At 51.3% G+C, this 17,437-nt stretch overlaps 7 protein-coding genes across 7 annotated transcripts; 3 read left to right on the top strand and 4 right to left on the bottom strand.

Moving 5' to 3' along the window:
* Positions 1-438: 438 nt before the first annotated feature.
* On the top strand, positions 439-2,758 carry M431DRAFT_77854 (hypothetical protein; the record flags this gene model as incomplete). Its single annotated transcript, XM_024922625.1, has 4 exons — positions 439-489; positions 719-750; positions 837-896; positions 970-2,758. The coding sequence occupies 4 exons, from the start codon at positions 439-441 to the stop codon at positions 2,756-2,758; spliced, it is 1,932 nt and encodes a 643-aa protein (XP_024778017.1).
* M431DRAFT_505859 (glycoside hydrolase family 31 protein) lies at positions 2,406-5,425 on the bottom strand. The gene has a single exon (XM_024918704.1). The coding sequence runs from the start codon at positions 5,359-5,361 to the stop codon at positions 2,830-2,832; it is 2,532 nt and encodes an 843-aa protein (XP_024778016.1). The 5' UTR covers positions 5,362-5,425; the 3' UTR covers positions 2,406-2,829.
* Positions 5,426-6,086: 661 nt separating this feature from the next.
* Positions 6,087-7,998, top strand: M431DRAFT_78055 (hypothetical protein; the record flags this gene model as incomplete). Its single annotated transcript, XM_024922643.1, has 6 exons — positions 6,087-6,144; positions 6,226-6,639; positions 6,715-6,812; positions 6,871-6,983; positions 7,037-7,222; positions 7,287-7,998. The coding sequence occupies 6 exons, from the start codon at positions 6,087-6,089 to the stop codon at positions 7,996-7,998; spliced, it is 1,581 nt and encodes a 526-aa protein (XP_024778015.1).
* Positions 7,999-8,178: 180 nt separating this feature from the next.
* On the bottom strand, positions 8,179-10,032 carry M431DRAFT_79566 (hypothetical protein; the record flags this gene model as incomplete). Its single annotated transcript, XM_024922835.1, has 1 exon — positions 8,179-10,032. The coding sequence occupies one exon, from the start codon at positions 10,030-10,032 to the stop codon at positions 8,179-8,181; it is 1,854 nt and encodes a 617-aa protein (XP_024778014.1).
* Positions 10,033-10,439: 407 nt separating this feature from the next.
* Positions 10,440-11,165, bottom strand: M431DRAFT_362835 (hypothetical protein). The gene has a single exon (XM_024914576.1). It carries the CDS (start codon positions 10,940-10,942, stop codon positions 10,526-10,528), a length of 417 nt encoding a protein of 138 aa, XP_024778013.1. The 5' UTR covers positions 10,943-11,165; the 3' UTR covers positions 10,440-10,525.
* Positions 11,166-11,874: 709 nt separating this feature from the next.
* Positions 11,875-14,365, top strand: M431DRAFT_362817 (hypothetical protein). The gene is made up of 2 exons (XM_024914575.1): positions 11,875-12,575; positions 12,634-14,365. Exons 1-2 carry the CDS (start codon positions 11,991-11,993, stop codon positions 14,299-14,301), a joined length of 2,253 nt encoding a protein of 750 aa, XP_024778012.1. The 5' UTR covers positions 11,875-11,990; the 3' UTR covers positions 14,302-14,365.
* Positions 14,366-14,429: 64 nt separating this feature from the next.
* On the bottom strand, positions 14,430-16,332 carry M431DRAFT_3313 (hypothetical protein; the record flags this gene model as incomplete). Its single annotated transcript, XM_024914364.1, has 4 exons — positions 14,430-15,646; positions 15,721-15,831; positions 15,884-16,169; positions 16,231-16,332. 4 exons carry the CDS (start codon positions 16,330-16,332, stop codon positions 14,430-14,432), a joined length of 1,716 nt encoding a protein of 571 aa, XP_024778011.1.
* Positions 16,333-17,437: the final 1,105 nt, after the last annotated feature.

The following is a 17,437-nucleotide window of genomic DNA, read 5'->3' as shown; positions in this document are numbered from 1 at the left end:
TGATTGTCCTGAGAGAAATGTAACTGTACACACATACGAAGTAACCAATTAATTGCCACTGATGTCAAGACTTGAGACGGAGGAACAGCAACAAACCAAGTGTCATCGCATTCTGAGCATCCAGCCTTTCTTTAGTCATCCGCGTGCGACGGTCTCAACTCCAACCCCCCACTCATCTTAACCTCCTCTCGTGGCGTCCTGATTGAAACGGAACTTTGCGTTTCTCGGATCATGGCCCATGCCAGAGCCCCATCGCGTCGGCTCCCATTGCCGTCGATATCCTTATCGCGATGACAAGCAGCCCTCATCTGCCCAATGTTGCATCAACCATATCCATATCCATATCTCTGATTAGCCGTTTTCCCCGCCGCCATGGGACAAGATCGTTCAACCGTTGTACTGTAGCAACTTGACGCGATTCGCCCACCACAGACAGCCATGGAGACCAAGCCCTCAGACACCCCACGTATCCGCAAGAAGAGGATTCCGGTAAGCAAATCCGTGCCTGTATTGGCATTAGCACTGCAGATAGGCGTAGGCCGCTGTCATGAGGGGCGTTCGGGGCCGCCACCATGTCACGTTTGATATCTGCTCGGAATGGTCCGTTGCTGACAGTTGGCCGACAGAAATCGTGTAACGCATGTCGTCGATCCAAGGTGAACCCTACTTAGAGTTGATAGCTTATGTTTTGGAAACGATAGTTGACAGTTAGACCAAGGCTAAATGCGATGGTAAAAGACCTTGCTCACGGTAAGTTGTTCCGGCTGCATCGACTTCCACAAGAGGAGAGAGCGTGACATCTCGTGTGTCTTAACTCAGATTAACGGTTACATCAGATGCTGCGAGCTGAAAAAGATCTGCGCCTTTATCGATCCTCCCAAAGAGGCCCATCAGCTGTACGTATCCTTGATCAGTTCGCCGACAACTGCATGTTCTTGCATCACTAATCATCGCATCTCAACCACGTAGTCGAATAGAGGAGCTTGAACAACAGGTTGCAGCACTAAAAGACCAACTTCGAAGAACTTCTTCTTCCACACAGACCGGTCCTCAAATTGAGACTAGCCACACAAATCTCGGTCAGCATCTGGGCGTCAGTTCACAGGTTTCACCAAACTTGGAGCATGGACCCTTCGTTCCAACTGCTCAATTCAACTCTGGTGAATTAGCCCTCATTCGTCCATCGCACACAGAATCACCGACAGATACTGTGCTGTCCAGCAAACAAATCAAATCCAATTTCGAGATTGGCTCTGTTACATTACCTGATTGTGTGGACGCCGGGCTGCTCAGCATTGAGCAAGCCGAAGAATATTTTTCCATCTTCTTTCAGGGATGCGACCATTCTGTGCCAGTCTTTGATCCCCGATATGACTCGTTTCAGAGCATCCGTGCAAGAAGCAGTCTGCTTTTCAGCGCCATTTGCACAATTGGCTGCCGTGTTGTGACCGGAACCGACACTCAACAATGGCACATGCTGGATTTCCATGTCAAGAGAATGCTAAACTGCGCCTTGGCAAGGCCAGCTATGGCTTCGCTGGAGACTATTCAAGCATTGCTGGTCCGCTCATGCTATGCATCTGAGAGATCGCTCCTCGTCGCAGCCGCAACACGGATGGCTCTTGATCTCAGTTTCCCCGACTCCTACGACGAGATGATCAATCGGTCTGCGGTGCTGGCAACACGAAGGCCCTCGGCAGGAATCGATGAAGAAACAGTCGTTTCGATGCGAAGAATCAGGACTTGGCTTCATCTATTCGTCCTGGGTCACATCTTACACGTCGATGCCTCTGATCTACCAACCTTCAAGTTCGTCGGCGATTCACGGAGAAGCCGAATCATTCTTAAAAGCTCGGCTGCAACTGAACTCGATCTGTTTTTGTTCTCCCAAGTTGAACTTAATGTGATTCGTGGCAGAATCTACGATTCACTAGCTAGCCATGTGGGCTTTGGTGATGAAGACATGCTGGATGTTGTCCGTGAAGCTAGGATTGACATATCCATATGGTTCGACGACTGGGCACACATTTTCGAGAAGCACAGCATTCAAGCACCTTGGCTCAGTGTCAACCTTCGCGTCCAGAAATGTTGGGCTGAAAACATGGCTCTATGTCGTGCTGTGAGAGCAACCGGCGTGGAAAATGTCGACTTCATGTCGCCTGCTCAAAAATCGGTTGTTGCCATGGCCAAGGATGCTTTGGAGGAACATCTGGATATAATGATTGAAGAACCAAGATTGTATATCCGCAACCTGAGATTCGCAATGGACTTTGTCTGGGCAAAGTGTGCCTTTTGCTATTTACTGCTTCTCAAACTTTCTATCCTGCTACCTGAGAGCAAAGGACGCTCCAGCAGAGAACTTGTTGCCCACGGCAACATCCTCTTAAACGAACTAAGCGAGGCAAGCGGCGGCAATCATAACGGAAGCCGGAGTAATACTGGAAAGCAATATCTACAACTCCTCCAGACCGGCATTGAGAAATTCAGCAGCGTCACTCATGAAGCTCATAATACGGCCCTGAGCATTGCAAATGATGAGAGTTTTTCATCTCGACGAACGCCTGGCTATGGTACGCAAAATCGGATGGAGTTGGATTCGTTTGTCCCTGAGCAGTTCATCTTTGAGTGGGATTTCCCTGGCCTCACGCTCTTCTCTTCATCGGCGATTGGCGTTGCCTGGCTTGATGACATACTCGTCGAGGCACTTAATGGGGGCGAAGACCTATTCGGGTGGCCACCGGCTGACGTTGAGAGCTAAAGGATTTTACGAAGGATTAATGTCTATTTGTAATGATGTATATATTGATGTATTTTTATACTCTCTGTTAATCAAAGCTCATATCTCTTCCTTCCCTCATCATCCACACCCAAGTCGCGAACTTTTACGCCATCAGTCGAACGAACTGCTCTTGCGTCTCCAGGAGGCAGCACAACAACCAGCGTTTTCCAAGGCGCGACATATCCCGATGTTTCATCTCTAGAAAATTGGATCTTAATTTCAGATCCTTCAACCGAATATGCGATGCTATACTTGGAGATTTTGTTCTTTGCAACAGCAGACACACCATCGTCTTCGTACCACACCGTCTCATAGCGCTTTGAGCTAGATCCTTGACGGGGAGGGAAGATTTCAATCGCGCGATAGTCGTCCAGAGGAAGATTGGCGACATTTTCTTTTTCTCCAGGGGACAAGACCTGCACGTCTCTTCCGACCGGGATCGCTGTTCCGACCTTGGCAAGCACCGGGATACCTGCGCCGTGCCACTCTGCATCAATCGTAGCCCATTGTCCTGCTTCCAAGTACTGATAGGGAGCTTTGAGATTGATGTAACTTTCGTCCTCATCCGAAGCCTTGGGAAGATAGACTCGTGCCTGCGTAGCGCCGGGTTCATACACGCCGCCAACCAATAGAGCGTCGCCGAGCCAATATTGTGTCTCGCCCTCTGTAATTGGTGCCGTCCACACTTCTGGATCTTGTTCGTATCCCCAGCCAGTCCAACGCTGAGGTGGAATAGCTGTTTGATGGCTCTCCAGCATCAAGGAGTAGATGTAGGGGATCATGGCGTATCTGCGCTTGATGGCTTTGCGAACCAAATGTGTAATCTCCGGGTACATCCATGGCTCGATGACGTCTCCAATGTTATTCTCGTTGATGGTCTTGAAGCAGTTGATTGCGAAGCGCTGGGAGTATGTACCAATCTGAACCCATCGAAGAAGTAGCTCAGGAGATGGCTGCGGGCCTTCGAATCCTCCAATATCGTGGCCGTAGCATTGCATTAACGACATGCCCGCGTTGAGCGCAAGAGCATTGGCACCCTTCATGCTGGCCCAGCTGGTGGTGTTATCTCCGCTCCATGAACTACAAGCGTATCTCATAGTGCCAGCAGTTGCACTTCGAGTAAGAACAAAGGGGCGTACATCTGGATCGACGTCGACGAGGGCATCGTGAGACGCTTTTCCATGAAGCTCAGTGTGCAGGCTCCGGCCCCAGAGACCAATCTGCGGCCTATCTTTGACTTCGTCCCTCACTTCGAGAGAAGGCTCGTCCAAGGCACAGATCCAGCCGTCATCAGTAACCGTATACTCATTGTTGTCGTTCCAGATGCAGTCAATGCCTTCCTGTCTGAGCTTCTTGACGCCCTCGTACCACCATTTAAACCCAGCAGCAGAGGTGAAGTCAATGTGTCCACCTTCAGCGCTTTCGCCTCCGCCGGCACTCCATAGTCGAGTCACGGCCGTCTTTTTTGTGTGCGGGTCGATGAATAAGGCATTTGCAGCTTTGAGCTTTTCGTACTCTGGGTGAGTGGCAATCACATAGGGCTTCACGTTGGCGATTAGTCTCATGCCAAGCTTGTGATACTCCTTGATAAAGGCCTCTGGGTCTGAAAACCGATGGCGATTCCAGGTGAAGACGTTGCGTGTTTTCGGCGGCTGCTCTGCCACTGTATAACCAGATGACATTTGATACGCCGAGCATGGAATATCTTGCTCCTTCATCTTGCGCGCAAGATCAAGAAGCGCCTCGGAAGCTGGAGGGTCGTCGAGCATGGAGTACTTCATACCACCGGAGAGGTACCCAAACGCCCATCTTGGCACAAGAAGAGGATAGCCAGCAATTTCCGCATAAGTCGTAACAATGTCCCTGAGAGTTTTTCCAACAATAATGTACTCTTCTAATCCTCCATAGTCTTGTCTCAACACCTTGTAGCGACCCCACATGCCGTCCATCTCGGCCCCAATAGAGTACGAGCCTCTAGAATGAGTCGTCGAAAACAGAGCAAGACAGCCACTCGGCGTCGCATTTATGAGAAGTGGAATGTTTTTGTACAGCGGATCAGTGCGGTAAATATCATAGCCAAAACTGTCCGTCGCCGAAAGTTTAAATTTCCTCCCAGCCAGGTTCATGGGAGCCGCCTTTTCGCCCAGGCCGACGTACAGGGTATCTCTATTGTAGCGCGAATAATGAGCAATGCCCTCGCCGTCAACAACGTACGAGCGATTTGGCAAATCTTCGTGAAGAGGCCCATTCTTGCTGCCGTCGAGAGAGACTGAGAGCAGTGGTGAAGACTCGGTCCAGTCAATGGAAGCCGTGATTGGGCCGATTTTGATCTTCTTTGTTGTGCTGGTAGAGGAAACATTTACAGATGCAGCCTCTATCTGTTTTTTCAAGAGGGGCACACTGGGGTGAGGGGGTAAAGGGTGGGATTTAGACGTGAAAGTTGTGCGAAAAACATTGGGGCGAAGAGCGTCGAGTGTGAATTGAAAGGGGAGCTGAGAATCCGTACAGTCGAGTTGCAGCAGCTTATCTAAAGAAGCTGTGTTCTCCGCCCAGGATGACGGGACGCGCTCCTGTTGAGGCATGTTGGAGATGGTGAATGGATGGTGGTTCTATTTTAAAAAATACAATCTCAATTGGAGAGACAAAGAAATTGACACTTGAGAAAGCCAAGATGAGGAGGGCGTTGGAGTTGATTTATATGTCGATATTACACGTGTATGTATAAAGACATGACACTGGTGGTCCCTCAATTGAGCGGATCAAGCTGCGTGGGGATGAAGACCGATTTCGGGCTTCTTTATTTCCTGTTGGGCTGCAAGACACTTGGTCTACCATTTACCGATTACCATCTAGTTTCCTAGACCAGAAATATACTTTACAATTACCCCTTGTAAGCTCTATTATTCCCATCAACAGCCGCTTCATCAATACGGAACATGGCCGTCGGCTATCCAGCAAACGGGCAAAGCTGAAAAATCTCCGCTGAGGGGCAACCACGAACGGAGAAAGCTGATTGAAACCCGACGGAGAAACCCTCACCATGTCCGTCTAGCCTATCAAACAACGAGAATTCTTCCCCGCATTCTGCTCTTACAACCATAATGTTTGCCCCATGGGGTTCTGTGGCGCTTTCACGGCTTATGCGAGCCCTTTTGCATGTTAGACCGGGGAAGAATCAGGTGAACTGTGGGTGTTTATAAATATCATAGAGGATTGCCTGCAACTGGAGCGGTCAAGCATGGTGGTCTGGGCCACATCATCGTTCTCATCTTGTGTCGATCAGTTCGTCGTGTAAGAGCCCATCATCATGGCAACTCAAAAAGACAACCCAGATATTATTCACCTTGAAACCCCCACGAACCAAGGTGAATCCAACTCCAAGAACATCACCAGCGAAATCACCCCTGTCCCGAAACCAAACACCGACTCTTCTCTCACGGGAAGAGACAAAGCTGCCCAGTTTCTGAAGCAAGCCAACCAAGCGAACATCATTGTCACTCCTAGCGAGAATGCTCGTGTCCTCCGCAAGATCGACCTCCACCTCCTCCCCATCATCCTCTTCGTCTACTGTCTCCAGTCGCTCGACAAGACAACTCTCTCCTATGCGTCAGTCTTTGGCCTCATCGACGACACGCACCTGGAGGGCCAGGAGTTTTCATGGCTAGGCTCTGTGGTGTATGTGGCCCAGCTGGTGTTTCAGCCGCTGGTGGCCTACGCCCTGGTGAAGTTGCCCGTGGGCAAATTCTGTGCCACCATGGTGTTTTGCTGGGGAGCAGTGTTGTGTGGCATGACGGCTGCGAAGAACTTTGGAGGTCTGATGGCCGCGAGACTACTGTTGGGAGCATTTGAGGCCTCAGTTGGTAAGTGCCTTTCTTTTCCTCGAGGGACGATGCTCATTGTCTAAGTACATACGTTGGCTAACTGATGTCAATTAGCCCCGACTTTTATTGCAGTCGTACAGATGTGGTATCGCAGAAAAGAACAGACAACTCGAAATGCCTCTTGGTATGCGATGCTGGGAGTTGTCAACATGGTAAAGCCGTCACTGCGAGTCTACGACGTAAACTGAATCGCTTCTAACGATACTATAGCTCGGAAGTCTCCTCACATATGGTCTCGGTCACATCAAATCAACCCTTCACCCCTATCAAATTATCTTCCTCTTTTGTGGCTGCATCACTGTTGCTTTTTCAATAGTCATGTAGTAAGTGGAACAATACTCTCCTTTATCTAAACACATATCTAACGAGTAACTAGCTTTTTCATGCCGGATTCCCCCATGGAAGCAAAGTTCCTTAAAGAAGACGAGAAACTCATCGCTATTGAACGTCTCCGAATGAACCAGATGGGCATCGGCTCCGGCGTCTGGAAATGGGAGCATGTTCGCGAAGCCATGCTGGATCCAAAGACGTGGCTCTGGACCTGTCTCATGCTTACCATCTCGTAAGTTTAATGCAAATGCCACTGGACCCAACAACAACAGCTACTAATGCTAATATTACAATAGGATTCCCAGTGGCGGCATCTCTACCTTTGGTCCGCTCATCATCCAGTCCTTTGGCTTCAGCTCCTTCACCACGATCCTCTTTAATATCCCCTTTGGCGCAGTCCAGATGATTGCCACACTTGGCGGCGCTTGGGTATCCGACAAGATACACATGAAATCTGCCGTTCTCTTGTTCCTCTGCCTTCCTCCCATTGCGGGCTGTGTCATCCTTCTCGTTACCGGCCGAGCTCCATCCGACCGGGCCGTTCTCCTTGTTGGCTACTACATCATCTCCGTCTACCCTGGCATTTCTCCTCTGATCTACTCCTGGTCAGGCCAGAACACTGCCGGCGACACCAAGCGCAAAGTCACCACCGGTATGCTCTTTGTTGGCGCGAGTGTCGGCAACATTATAGGTCCACAGCTCTTCAAGCCTAGCGAGAAGCCGCGCTACGACCGCGGTTTGCGATCGAATCTTGCTCTTTTCGTGGTGCTGGCAGTCCTGATTGTTGCAGGTATGCTTTGGATCAAGGTCCTTAACACGCGGCAAGCGGCGAGACGACGAGCGCTCGGCAAGTCAGAGGTGATCCGGGATCTGAGCATGATGGACAGGAAGCGAGGTGATAATGAATACGACGAGGAGATTTTGAACATGGGTGATGATAATGTTGGGGACAAGGCATTTGAGGACGTGACGGATTTGCAGAATGAGGATTTCATCTATGTTTATTGATACTTGTTAACGAGTGGGTATATTTATCCTAAGAAACTACCGATATGCCAAAATCTATTTATAATGTTTGAGTTGAAAAGTATGTACAAAATCTATATGGGTTATGAATGCGTAATTGAGGCAGCATAAATGACTCCCTAAAATGAATCAAAATGAGCAGCACTCGCGGAATTCCTGATACTAGGGAAATAGTCCCAGTGATGATGCATCGGCTTCATCGCCACTCAAGGGGGTAGTGCGGGCCCTATTCGACGGCATCTTCCGAGTGCCATCACCGGTTATGCTGGTTGCGGCACCCGTCCATTCAACCATGGTGGTGCCACGGCGAAAGTGCGATGCCAGATGCTGGACCCTCTCGTCCCAGCTATGCATCTTGAGCTGGCAGAAGCCGCACACGCTCTCATATTTGTCTTGGCGATGCTGTAAGAGGTGGAGATTCGGCTTCCAACCGTCCCACTTTCGGCAGCGATGGAACTTGTGCAGGTGTTGCCATAAATGATCCTTGCGAGTAAACGTTCGCTCTGACACGGGACGCTCGGCGCAGGATTGGAACTCGTGGGCTTGGAGATGCTCCTCCGTTGGCGACGCCTGACCACAAAATATGCATTCAGGCTCACTGTGGTTGACACGCCAAACAAGATGTGATTGTTCTTCTGGCAGAGGAACTTTGCATATCCAAGAGTCGAGGCCAGGGAGGTGAATGGATCTCTCATGGCGCACCCAGTCATACTTCTTCTTGAAGCTCTGGCGGCAAAAGGTGCACTGAAACATGTGGGCCTTTCCACGCTCTGCCGTCGCTCCCACAGCGGCCCTTGCATTGGATGAGCCGGCTATTAAATTACTGTCGCCGCCATGGATGGAGCTATGCGCCGATAGGGAGAAGATGCCCGCATCGTCAGATTGATAGAAGGAAAAGGCAGACGATCCAGAGTTGGATGAACCCTCGTAGCGACCCGTAGGGTGCTGGTTGAAGATGGCCGACTCGCTGCTGGCCGAGGAAGGGGCACCATCGGTGGCACAGTTGCCGTCAAAGCTGTAGAGGTAAGCATCTCCCTCATCAACCTGGTTAGAAATGGCGTTCTCGATGGCTGATACCGAGACGGGCTCCTCATTCGGGGGTGAATGCCGCCAGCGCTCCATTGGTGACATGCCAGACAGGAATGTCTGTGGCATGGGAGATCCTTGCAGAAACACTTTGCTGCTGTTGTTGAAGTGTGACTGTGCGGTCAGACGATGGCGGCGCCTAGCATTGGCGAACCAATTGATCACCTGCGTCTTGCTGAGGCCGCTCTGCTCGGAAAGCATAGACTTTTCGTCTTCGGATGGGTACGGATGTTCTTGATGAGTGGCGAACCAGTTTCTCAGAACCCTAGTCTTCTTGACGGACCGAGTGCTGTTCCTCTTGTGAGAGACGGACGATGATCGAGTTGCAGTTGGAGCCGTCTCTCGCTCAATGCGCCATTGCGTTGTCCCTTCGCGAGTAGTGGCATCGTCGACCTCCTCGCAAACACCGTGCAGATGACCAATGACGGGGAGAACAGTCTCATAGGCAGAGGCATCTCTCTTGCTTCGCTCAGCAAGACTGCAATCACGGTAGAGGGCCACGCAACTGGAACAAGAGCTGACGGGGTTTGGGTTTGCCTCCGTGGTTTGAAGGATAAGGCACTGGAGCCGTTGGCGTTTGCAGTAGCTGCAGGGCACAGGTGGTCGATGAGCGCCGTTTTTGATGAAGAACTCGTCGATGGCGTTGAGGGTCCTGGTGTTGTCTTGCAGTGACTGGTGCTGCTGCGGTTGAGGTTGAGCCTCCGTGGCCCAGAAATGTCCGATATCACTTAGAGGGCCCGGACCAAGCGGAACCGGAACAGTACCGTCAAAGGGAGAGCCGGGGCCAGGGAAGACGCCGGAGTCGGTGTGGTCGGACCCCAGCTCGTACTGGAAGTCGGGGAAGCTGGAGCCTCCACCGGCCGGGCTCGCATACGGACTGCCGGCATAGGGATCGGAGGGGGAGAAGAAGGGCGGCCCAAACTGGTCCATGGGGACGGGAGTCTGCAGCTGGCGGGGAAGCTGGTCTGAGGCCTGCTGGTGCTGGTCGAATGGGAATTGCTGCTGAGCCGGTGGTTCTGGTTGAGAGTGAGGGTGAGATTGAGGGCGAGAGATAACGTGAGGCTGGAGCTGGGGCTGGTGCTGCTGGTGCATGAGGCGGTGCTGATTCTCCATCTGATTCTCCATTGTCGCCCCCATCCCCGTCCGTCCTATCTCCATTCCCATCCCAATCTCCAAGCCGCCAACGCCAGTCATGGCGAGATTGCCGACGTTGCCCCGATGCTCGTCCTCCAGGAACAGGCCGTCCTCCATAGCCAAGATCGCGTAATCGTCCGGCGTATGTAAGCGCTCACCGTCTCACGACTCGCGGTCCGGCCTCAGCGACTCGCGGTCGCCTGTCTCGGAGTTTCCAATTGAGTGTCTCACCAGCTCCACGGCCCGGATCTTGTGCAGCAGTCTCGTGTCACTGCTGCTGCTGTCACTGCTATCTGCTACAGGGCTTCTTCTGCAGGCTAGAGGCCCAATCCCTCGTTAGTCTGCTCGATTCAACATGGATCGACTGTTTCGCAGCACTTCGGTGCCTCTGGCCGGTGCTCAGCTCGGAGCCAGCAAAAGCATCCACGGGCTTCCAGCTTCGGCGCCTCGGTCCTTGTTGGCGGGTCTTCCGTTGGAGTCTCCGTCGGGGGTCCTTTTTTTCCCCCCCTTCAGCTGCTGTCCGAGCACAGGATTGCGGTTGGCGGAGGGCGGAGAAGGCGCACGCTTGGATGGTGAAAATGTTCAGCATCTGTTTTAGTCGTAGCAGGAGGGCGCTTTTTTCCTTTTTTTGGGGGTGCGGTATCGCGGGTAAGTGGGGGAGCACGTGCACGGTATCTGGCCAATGCGCCTTCCGCCTACAGAACATGTATAGCGCTAAAATACAGCGCTTCCTCAGGGTTCTAGAGCCGTTGGCGGCGATGTTCTACAGCGGGTGATTGCGCCTAATCGGCCGAGCGGCGCTTACAAACTCGTATGAATGGATGCCCGATAATAGCACCCGTGGACAACTTACCAGGTACCTGGGTACATGGGCATCTGGTGATTGTGACGATGCTATCATTGATCCATGCGTACATTCGACTTGTACGGGGTTACGCCTTCTTCTACATCTGAAGAGGGGCAAATTGTGGTCTGAGGAGACTTGTATTTGTGATCAAGCCTTAGATTGACCTCATGAAGCGCCTTCTCATGACAGCAAACAGCAGGGAGAAGCGTGTAGACGTATTTGATAGTACATGTCGAGTTAGGTATATGTACATCTACGTGTACATGCGCACGAACGTAGCATCTCCGCCCATTATTCCCAGTTTTACAGTGGGCAGACACGTCTCTTTACAGCGCCTTACAGCGCCTGACAGCATCGTACAGCGGCAATGCGCCTTCTCCTCCACATAAAGAGGGGCGGCACTCGACTTTATCGGCGCACCACCACATGTACCGGTACTTATCGGGTCCGATTACAGCACAAGGGAGGGAAAAAACGACATCAAAAGCACCATCAAAAAACATCAACAAGAAGAATTACAGCCAACCGGACAGCAGAATCACTCCAGCGCATCGGAGTTTGTTCCGCTCACTCGCCAAGATTCACTCCCTGCCCCTTACCATCTTCGGTATCTCTTGCAGACTTGTCGTCACTAGCATCGAACGTTGCCGTCCATTGGCTCACGCTTGGAGCTGAAGCCGGCGCAAATAGGAGTTGGTTCCGGCTATGAATGGAGATGGCTGACACGAGGCCAAAGAAGCAAGCTGGAGCGAGTCAAGATACCTAACGCTACATATACCAGATAAAATCCGTCGTTTTTCGCCTTGGTTTGTTGTTTCTCGTCTGTCTAATCCATCTCACACTGCATAACATCACACTCGCAACCTCATCTACATATCCCGCCCCTCACTACAGTACATACAAGACCATGACTCGCCGCCCTGTCTACTTCAATCCAGCAGCCAAATCATGGACCACGCCGTTAACAGATAGCCCAGAACTGGCATATCGCTTCCACTCACAACTACCGGCCTATTCGCAAACAAACCTGGTCCCTCTCAAGCATCTCGCCGAGGAGTTGGGCGTTGGTGCTGTCCACCTCAAAGATGAGACATGTCGACTTGGACTCCCCTCCTTCAAGATTCTTGGGGCCTCATGGGGCACGTTTCGAGCCATCGCCCAGCGGCTTGATCTTCCTCTCGATTCTTCTCTCGACTCCGTTAAGCAAGCACTGAAAAACACCAAAATCAGTCTATACGCAGCCACAGATGGTAACCATGGCCGTGCCGTTGCACGCATGGCATCTATCCTGGGTGTCACTTCGCAAATACATGTACCTGTTTCCATGCATAGCGGCACCATCGATCTAATAAAGTCGGAGGGCGCTCATGTTGTCGTTTCGGATGGCTTCTATGACGCTGCTGTCGTCGACGCCCGTGTGGCAGCTGCCCAAGATGAGACCGCCATTGTGGTTCAGGACTATGCCTCTGGTGACTATGTTCAAATCCCGCAGGCACGTGAACTTGCCCTTACTTATCCATTGATTGAAAGCCTGCTAATGTATCGTGTAGTGGATTGTGGATGGCTACCTTACTATGATGTTGGAAATCGATGGCCAACTGGGAACTACTACCCCTGACCTCGTCGTAGTACCCGTAGGCGTCGGCTCTTTTGCTCAGGCTGTAGTGACACACTTTAAAAAAGCGGGAAAGCAAACCACCGTCCTCACGGTCGAGCCTGATACATCCGCCAGTCTCTGGAAGAGTCTCAAGAGGGGTGAATCCTCCACAACCTCGGAAAAGACACCTAGCATCATGGCGGGGTTGGATTGCGGGACCCCTTCATCTATCTCATGGGCCATTCTCCGCCACGGAGTGGATGCAAGCCTAACTGTTTCGGACTTTGAGGCTCATCAGGCTTGCAGCTATTTAACCTCTCAAGGCGTATCCGCAGGACCCTGTGGTGCAGCACCTATTGCTGCTCTCAGGAGGCTGAGTCCTTCGGATAGAGAAAAGCTTGGCCTGACCAAAGATTCAGTTGTGGTTGTGTTTTGCACAGAGGGCCCAAGAGACTATAGCATTCCTCATGATGTGGCGAGCGACGACCCCGTCGAGTTGACGCAAACTTTGGTCAGGATCAACTCGGCCAATCCCTCCATGGGATCTATTCCTGGCCCTGGAGAGACTGCAGTCGCCCGATACATCACTGCGTGGATGGAACATCGTGATATTGAAACTCACTGGATCGAGCCAACACCGGGTCGGCCTTCTGTAGTAGGCGTTGCACGCGGATCGGGTGGTGGCAAGAGTCTTATGCTCAACGGCCATATCGACACTGTGACACTCGTGGGGTACGAGGGAGATCCCCTTAACGGCGACATCATAGACGGCAAGCTCTACGGTCGTGGAGCGGCTGATATGAAATGCGGCATCGCAGCCGCCATGGTCACCCTAGCCAACGCAAAACAGCAAGGCCTAAATGGAGACGTGATTTTCACAGGGGTAGCAGACGAAGAGTTTGAGAGTATCGGTACGCAGCAGGTGTTGGAAGCAGGTTGGAGGGCCGATGGCGCCATTGTCAGCGAGCCGACCAACATGGATATCCTATACGCGCACAAAGGCTTCGTATGGTTCGAGGTGGATATCCATGGTCTAGCATCTCATGGCTCAAGGTACGATCTTGGTATCGATGCAATCTGCAAGGCAGGTTATTTCCTCGTTGAATTGGATAAACATGCGAGCAATCTAACAGCACAAACCGGCGATTCTGTTCTTGGACCGGGAAGCATACATGCTTCCATCATCAACGGTGGCGAAGAAGTCTCGTCCTATCCTGCACTCACCCGGATCCAGCTTGAGCGTCGGACTGTAAATGGCGAGACACCAGAAACAGTAACAAAGGAGCTAAAAACTATCCTCGACGGCCTGGTGGAGAAAGTCCCAGACTTTAAATACACTCTCCGGACCACCTTTAACCGGTCCTCTTTCAAGGCTGCCCTTGACCACCCTTTCTCACAACTCGTTCGAAAGTACGTAAGCATCACATTGGGCGAGGAGCCAGTCATATCGGGGGCACCCTACTGGACAGATTCTGCACTACTGGCCGATGCTGGTATTCCGACGTTGCTCTGGGGGCCAAAGGGAGAAGGGCTGCATGGGAAACTGGAATACGCAGATGTTGAATCAATAAAGCAGGTCACAGAGACACTGACTGCAATTGCTGTCGAGTTTTGCAGCTAACGTTTGACACTTGGTATATAAAGGGTAAAACACATAAAAACAATAGAAGCCCTGATGTATAGAACATTTGCATTATTACACCATTGATTCACTATCCTTCTTCTAACCCCCTTGTTCATCCTATAAACTTAGGCGTACTCTTCAGCCTCAGCGGTCATTGCCTCCGTCTTTTCTGGCGGAATCGATGCCGTCAAGCCCAGAGAGGCAGCAATGGCAAACAGCCTTTCCTTCTCTTGCAACGCGGTCTCATCACCAAAGACGCGATCCATATCCTCCAGCGTGCGGCCCTTAGTCTCAGGAACACAGAAGTATGTAAATACCAAGCCGATCAAGCAGAAAGCCGCAAAGAAGATATACGTGCCCCACTTGAGAGTTTCAAGCATGTCGGGAGTGACAAGTCCAATGATGAAGTTGCACATCCAAGTTGAGCTGGTGGTGATAGCCATGGCCTTGGATCTGCTGCCCAGGTTGAAGATTTCCGAAGGGTACACCCATCCAATAGGAGCGAAAGAGTAGGAGAAGTTGACGTCGTAGATGTAGATGAAGGCAATTGCAACTCCTCCTGGGACTTTATGATCGCCAAGAGCAGCGCCGTATTTGCCAACAATAGCTCCGACGATGATGAGGGAGATAAACGTTCCGGTAGCACCACACATGAGCAAAGGTCGTCTTCCAACTCGGTCGATGAGGAAGAGGGCGGGTAGGGTGCTCAAAGTGTTAACAATGCCATAGACACCAGTTGCCAAAAGCGATGTGGTGTTTCCAGATAATCCCAGCTGTCCAAAGATAGTCGGAGCATAGTAGATCAAGGCGTTGCATCCCTGGAACTGTTGCAAAAACATGATGGCACTTCCGATAAACACACGCTTGAAGCTAGGCCAAGTTGACAGCAGACCGTAGTATTCGGAGAAGAAGAGGCTGACACCACTCTTGCCGGGGTAGTTCTCTCGCGAATGAGCCTCATCAAACATAACCTCGGCTTTAATAGAAAGATACTCTTCTCTGAGGGACTCGGAATCGGGATGGACGCGACGGAGGCGGGCCAATGAGCGAAGGGCCGCTTCTTCGTTCTTTCGCATGAGGTAGAAGCGTGGGGACTCGGGATAAAAGATCATTCCAATGCCTAGGATAAGTGCAGGTACGATTTGCAAGGCGAATGGGACTCTCCATGCAGCTTGGCTTTGACCAGTGCAGCCGTTGGGACCAACATCGTTTCGGGGGTCGAAGGTAGGCTTATCAGGAGTGCCGCCTGAGTAGGGAATGTCGGGGGCACAACGGGTACCACCAATGTACTGGGTGCCGTATTCGAGCCAGTAGCTGACGAGAATACCCAGAGTAATGCTCACTATATAAGGAATCTCTTATTAGGAAACGGAATCGCCAGGTTAGATACATGGGAGTTTGGCGTCTGAGACTTACACTGCTGTAGCACAACCAGCGTTCCTCGAATACCAGCTGTAGAAACTTCCGACATATACATGGGCACAATCATGGTAAGCATACCAACTGCCAGGCCAGCAATAGCTCGCCCTACACATAATGTTACTAAAGTTCGACCCTAAATAGGACATTTGAGACTTACCACCAAACAACATGCCGATTGAGGTTGCGCCAGACTGCAGAGCGGATCCGAGAAGGAAAACCACAACAGCGGCCATCATTGAGCCCTTTCTGCCAAAGCGATCCGCAATCGGACCATTCATCAAGGAGCCAAACCATGCTGTCAGAAGCAGCGTAGAGACAAACCAGCCTTTGAATCCACTGTCCAGATAGATCCTTGGGAAGAGTGCACCGAAATTCTCCATTCCCAGGACACCTGAGACAACGCCTTGGTCATAGCCAAAGAGAAATCCACCGAGCGAAGCAAACTAATGTTTATTAGCGGTGATGTTGTTGATTCAGTCATGATGGCATATTTCATCAACTTACAGCCGAGAGACCAAAGATGTACGGGTTTTCACGAAATTGGCGAAAAACACCTTTAGTGGGCTGCTGCTGCACCACACTGACGTCTGTTGGATTGGGCGCCATCTTGAATTTGCGCTTTACAGCAGCTGTACCACAATAACCGCTGAATGAAACTGAGAATCCACAAAGATACTTCAAGATATCCGGCTCAGATCCCGCCAAAGAGCAGTGGATCAGCGTGCCTTTATATCTAATCCTCTTCCTTAATCCAACCTTGCTCCCTTCTCAAGACACAATATGGGTCCCTAGCTCTATGCTGACCGCACCCAGGGTGACTGTCGCCCTGAGACCCGGTACTGACTCTCCGCATTTCCCCCCTCTCCTCGTGCAAGCTACCGAAACTAGAGTGAAGCCAAGTTGTTGCGCCGAACAAGCCCTAAACCAACTTTTCGCGTTCCATGTGGGGAAGAGATCGTCGTCGAGTCCAATGGCGGGCTTTAAGATGGAGAATGCCACTGGAGAAGCGTCTTACGGAACAGTGCGATAGCGCGTAATTACCCCATAAAGATGGGTGCCGGCCCTTGCTCACGAATTGCCATGTGCCTTTGCTTGTGGGGGAATAACACGGAGAGTCGAGCCATTGAGTCAAGAAGTCGGAAGTTGGACGAGCAAGACAAGCCTACTTCTCCACATCGATGACCACAGTAGTGGAGATTAGTGCCCGCAGCAGGCAAGGATAGAATTTTGCCGTACGAGTATCGCCCAAGGGAATCGTATGGTGAGGGTCACAGTGATGCGGCCAAGGCGTTGGTTGAACGGTTGACACGCGAGTCATTGCCGGTCAGCTCTGCACGCTGTTTCGTCAGGATGGAAAACGCCGTGAATCGCCCGAATGAGGGAATGATGACCTTTTCTCCGAGCGGAATTGCAGTCCTGATGATGGACAATGTTGGGGAATATTGCGGAGAAGATGGCATCTTGCAGATTCCCCAGATTATCCCTCGTGAGCGGTCCCTTGCTTAGCCATTTAAGCGCGTAACCTGCAATTTATAATCACCACCTATTGAATTAACTATCGTCATGAGGAGAAGGATGAGAAGATGAGCCAGCGAAACGAGCATGAAGAGTGAATCCAAAATTATCAAGGTCTTATTCTGTAACAGCGCATGTATACTGGACTGGGATTCCTGGATATGTTTTAATAGCTTGTTCAATGGAAAGTCATAGG

Source organism: Trichoderma harzianum, assembly GCF_003025095.1.
Source record: "Trichoderma harzianum CBS 226.95 unplaced genomic scaffold M431scaffold_3, whole genome shotgun sequence".
Classification (NCBI taxonomy): Eukaryota; Fungi; Ascomycota; class Sordariomycetes; order Hypocreales; family Hypocreaceae; genus Trichoderma; species Trichoderma harzianum.
This window is presented reverse-complemented; position numbering and strand designations above follow the sequence as displayed.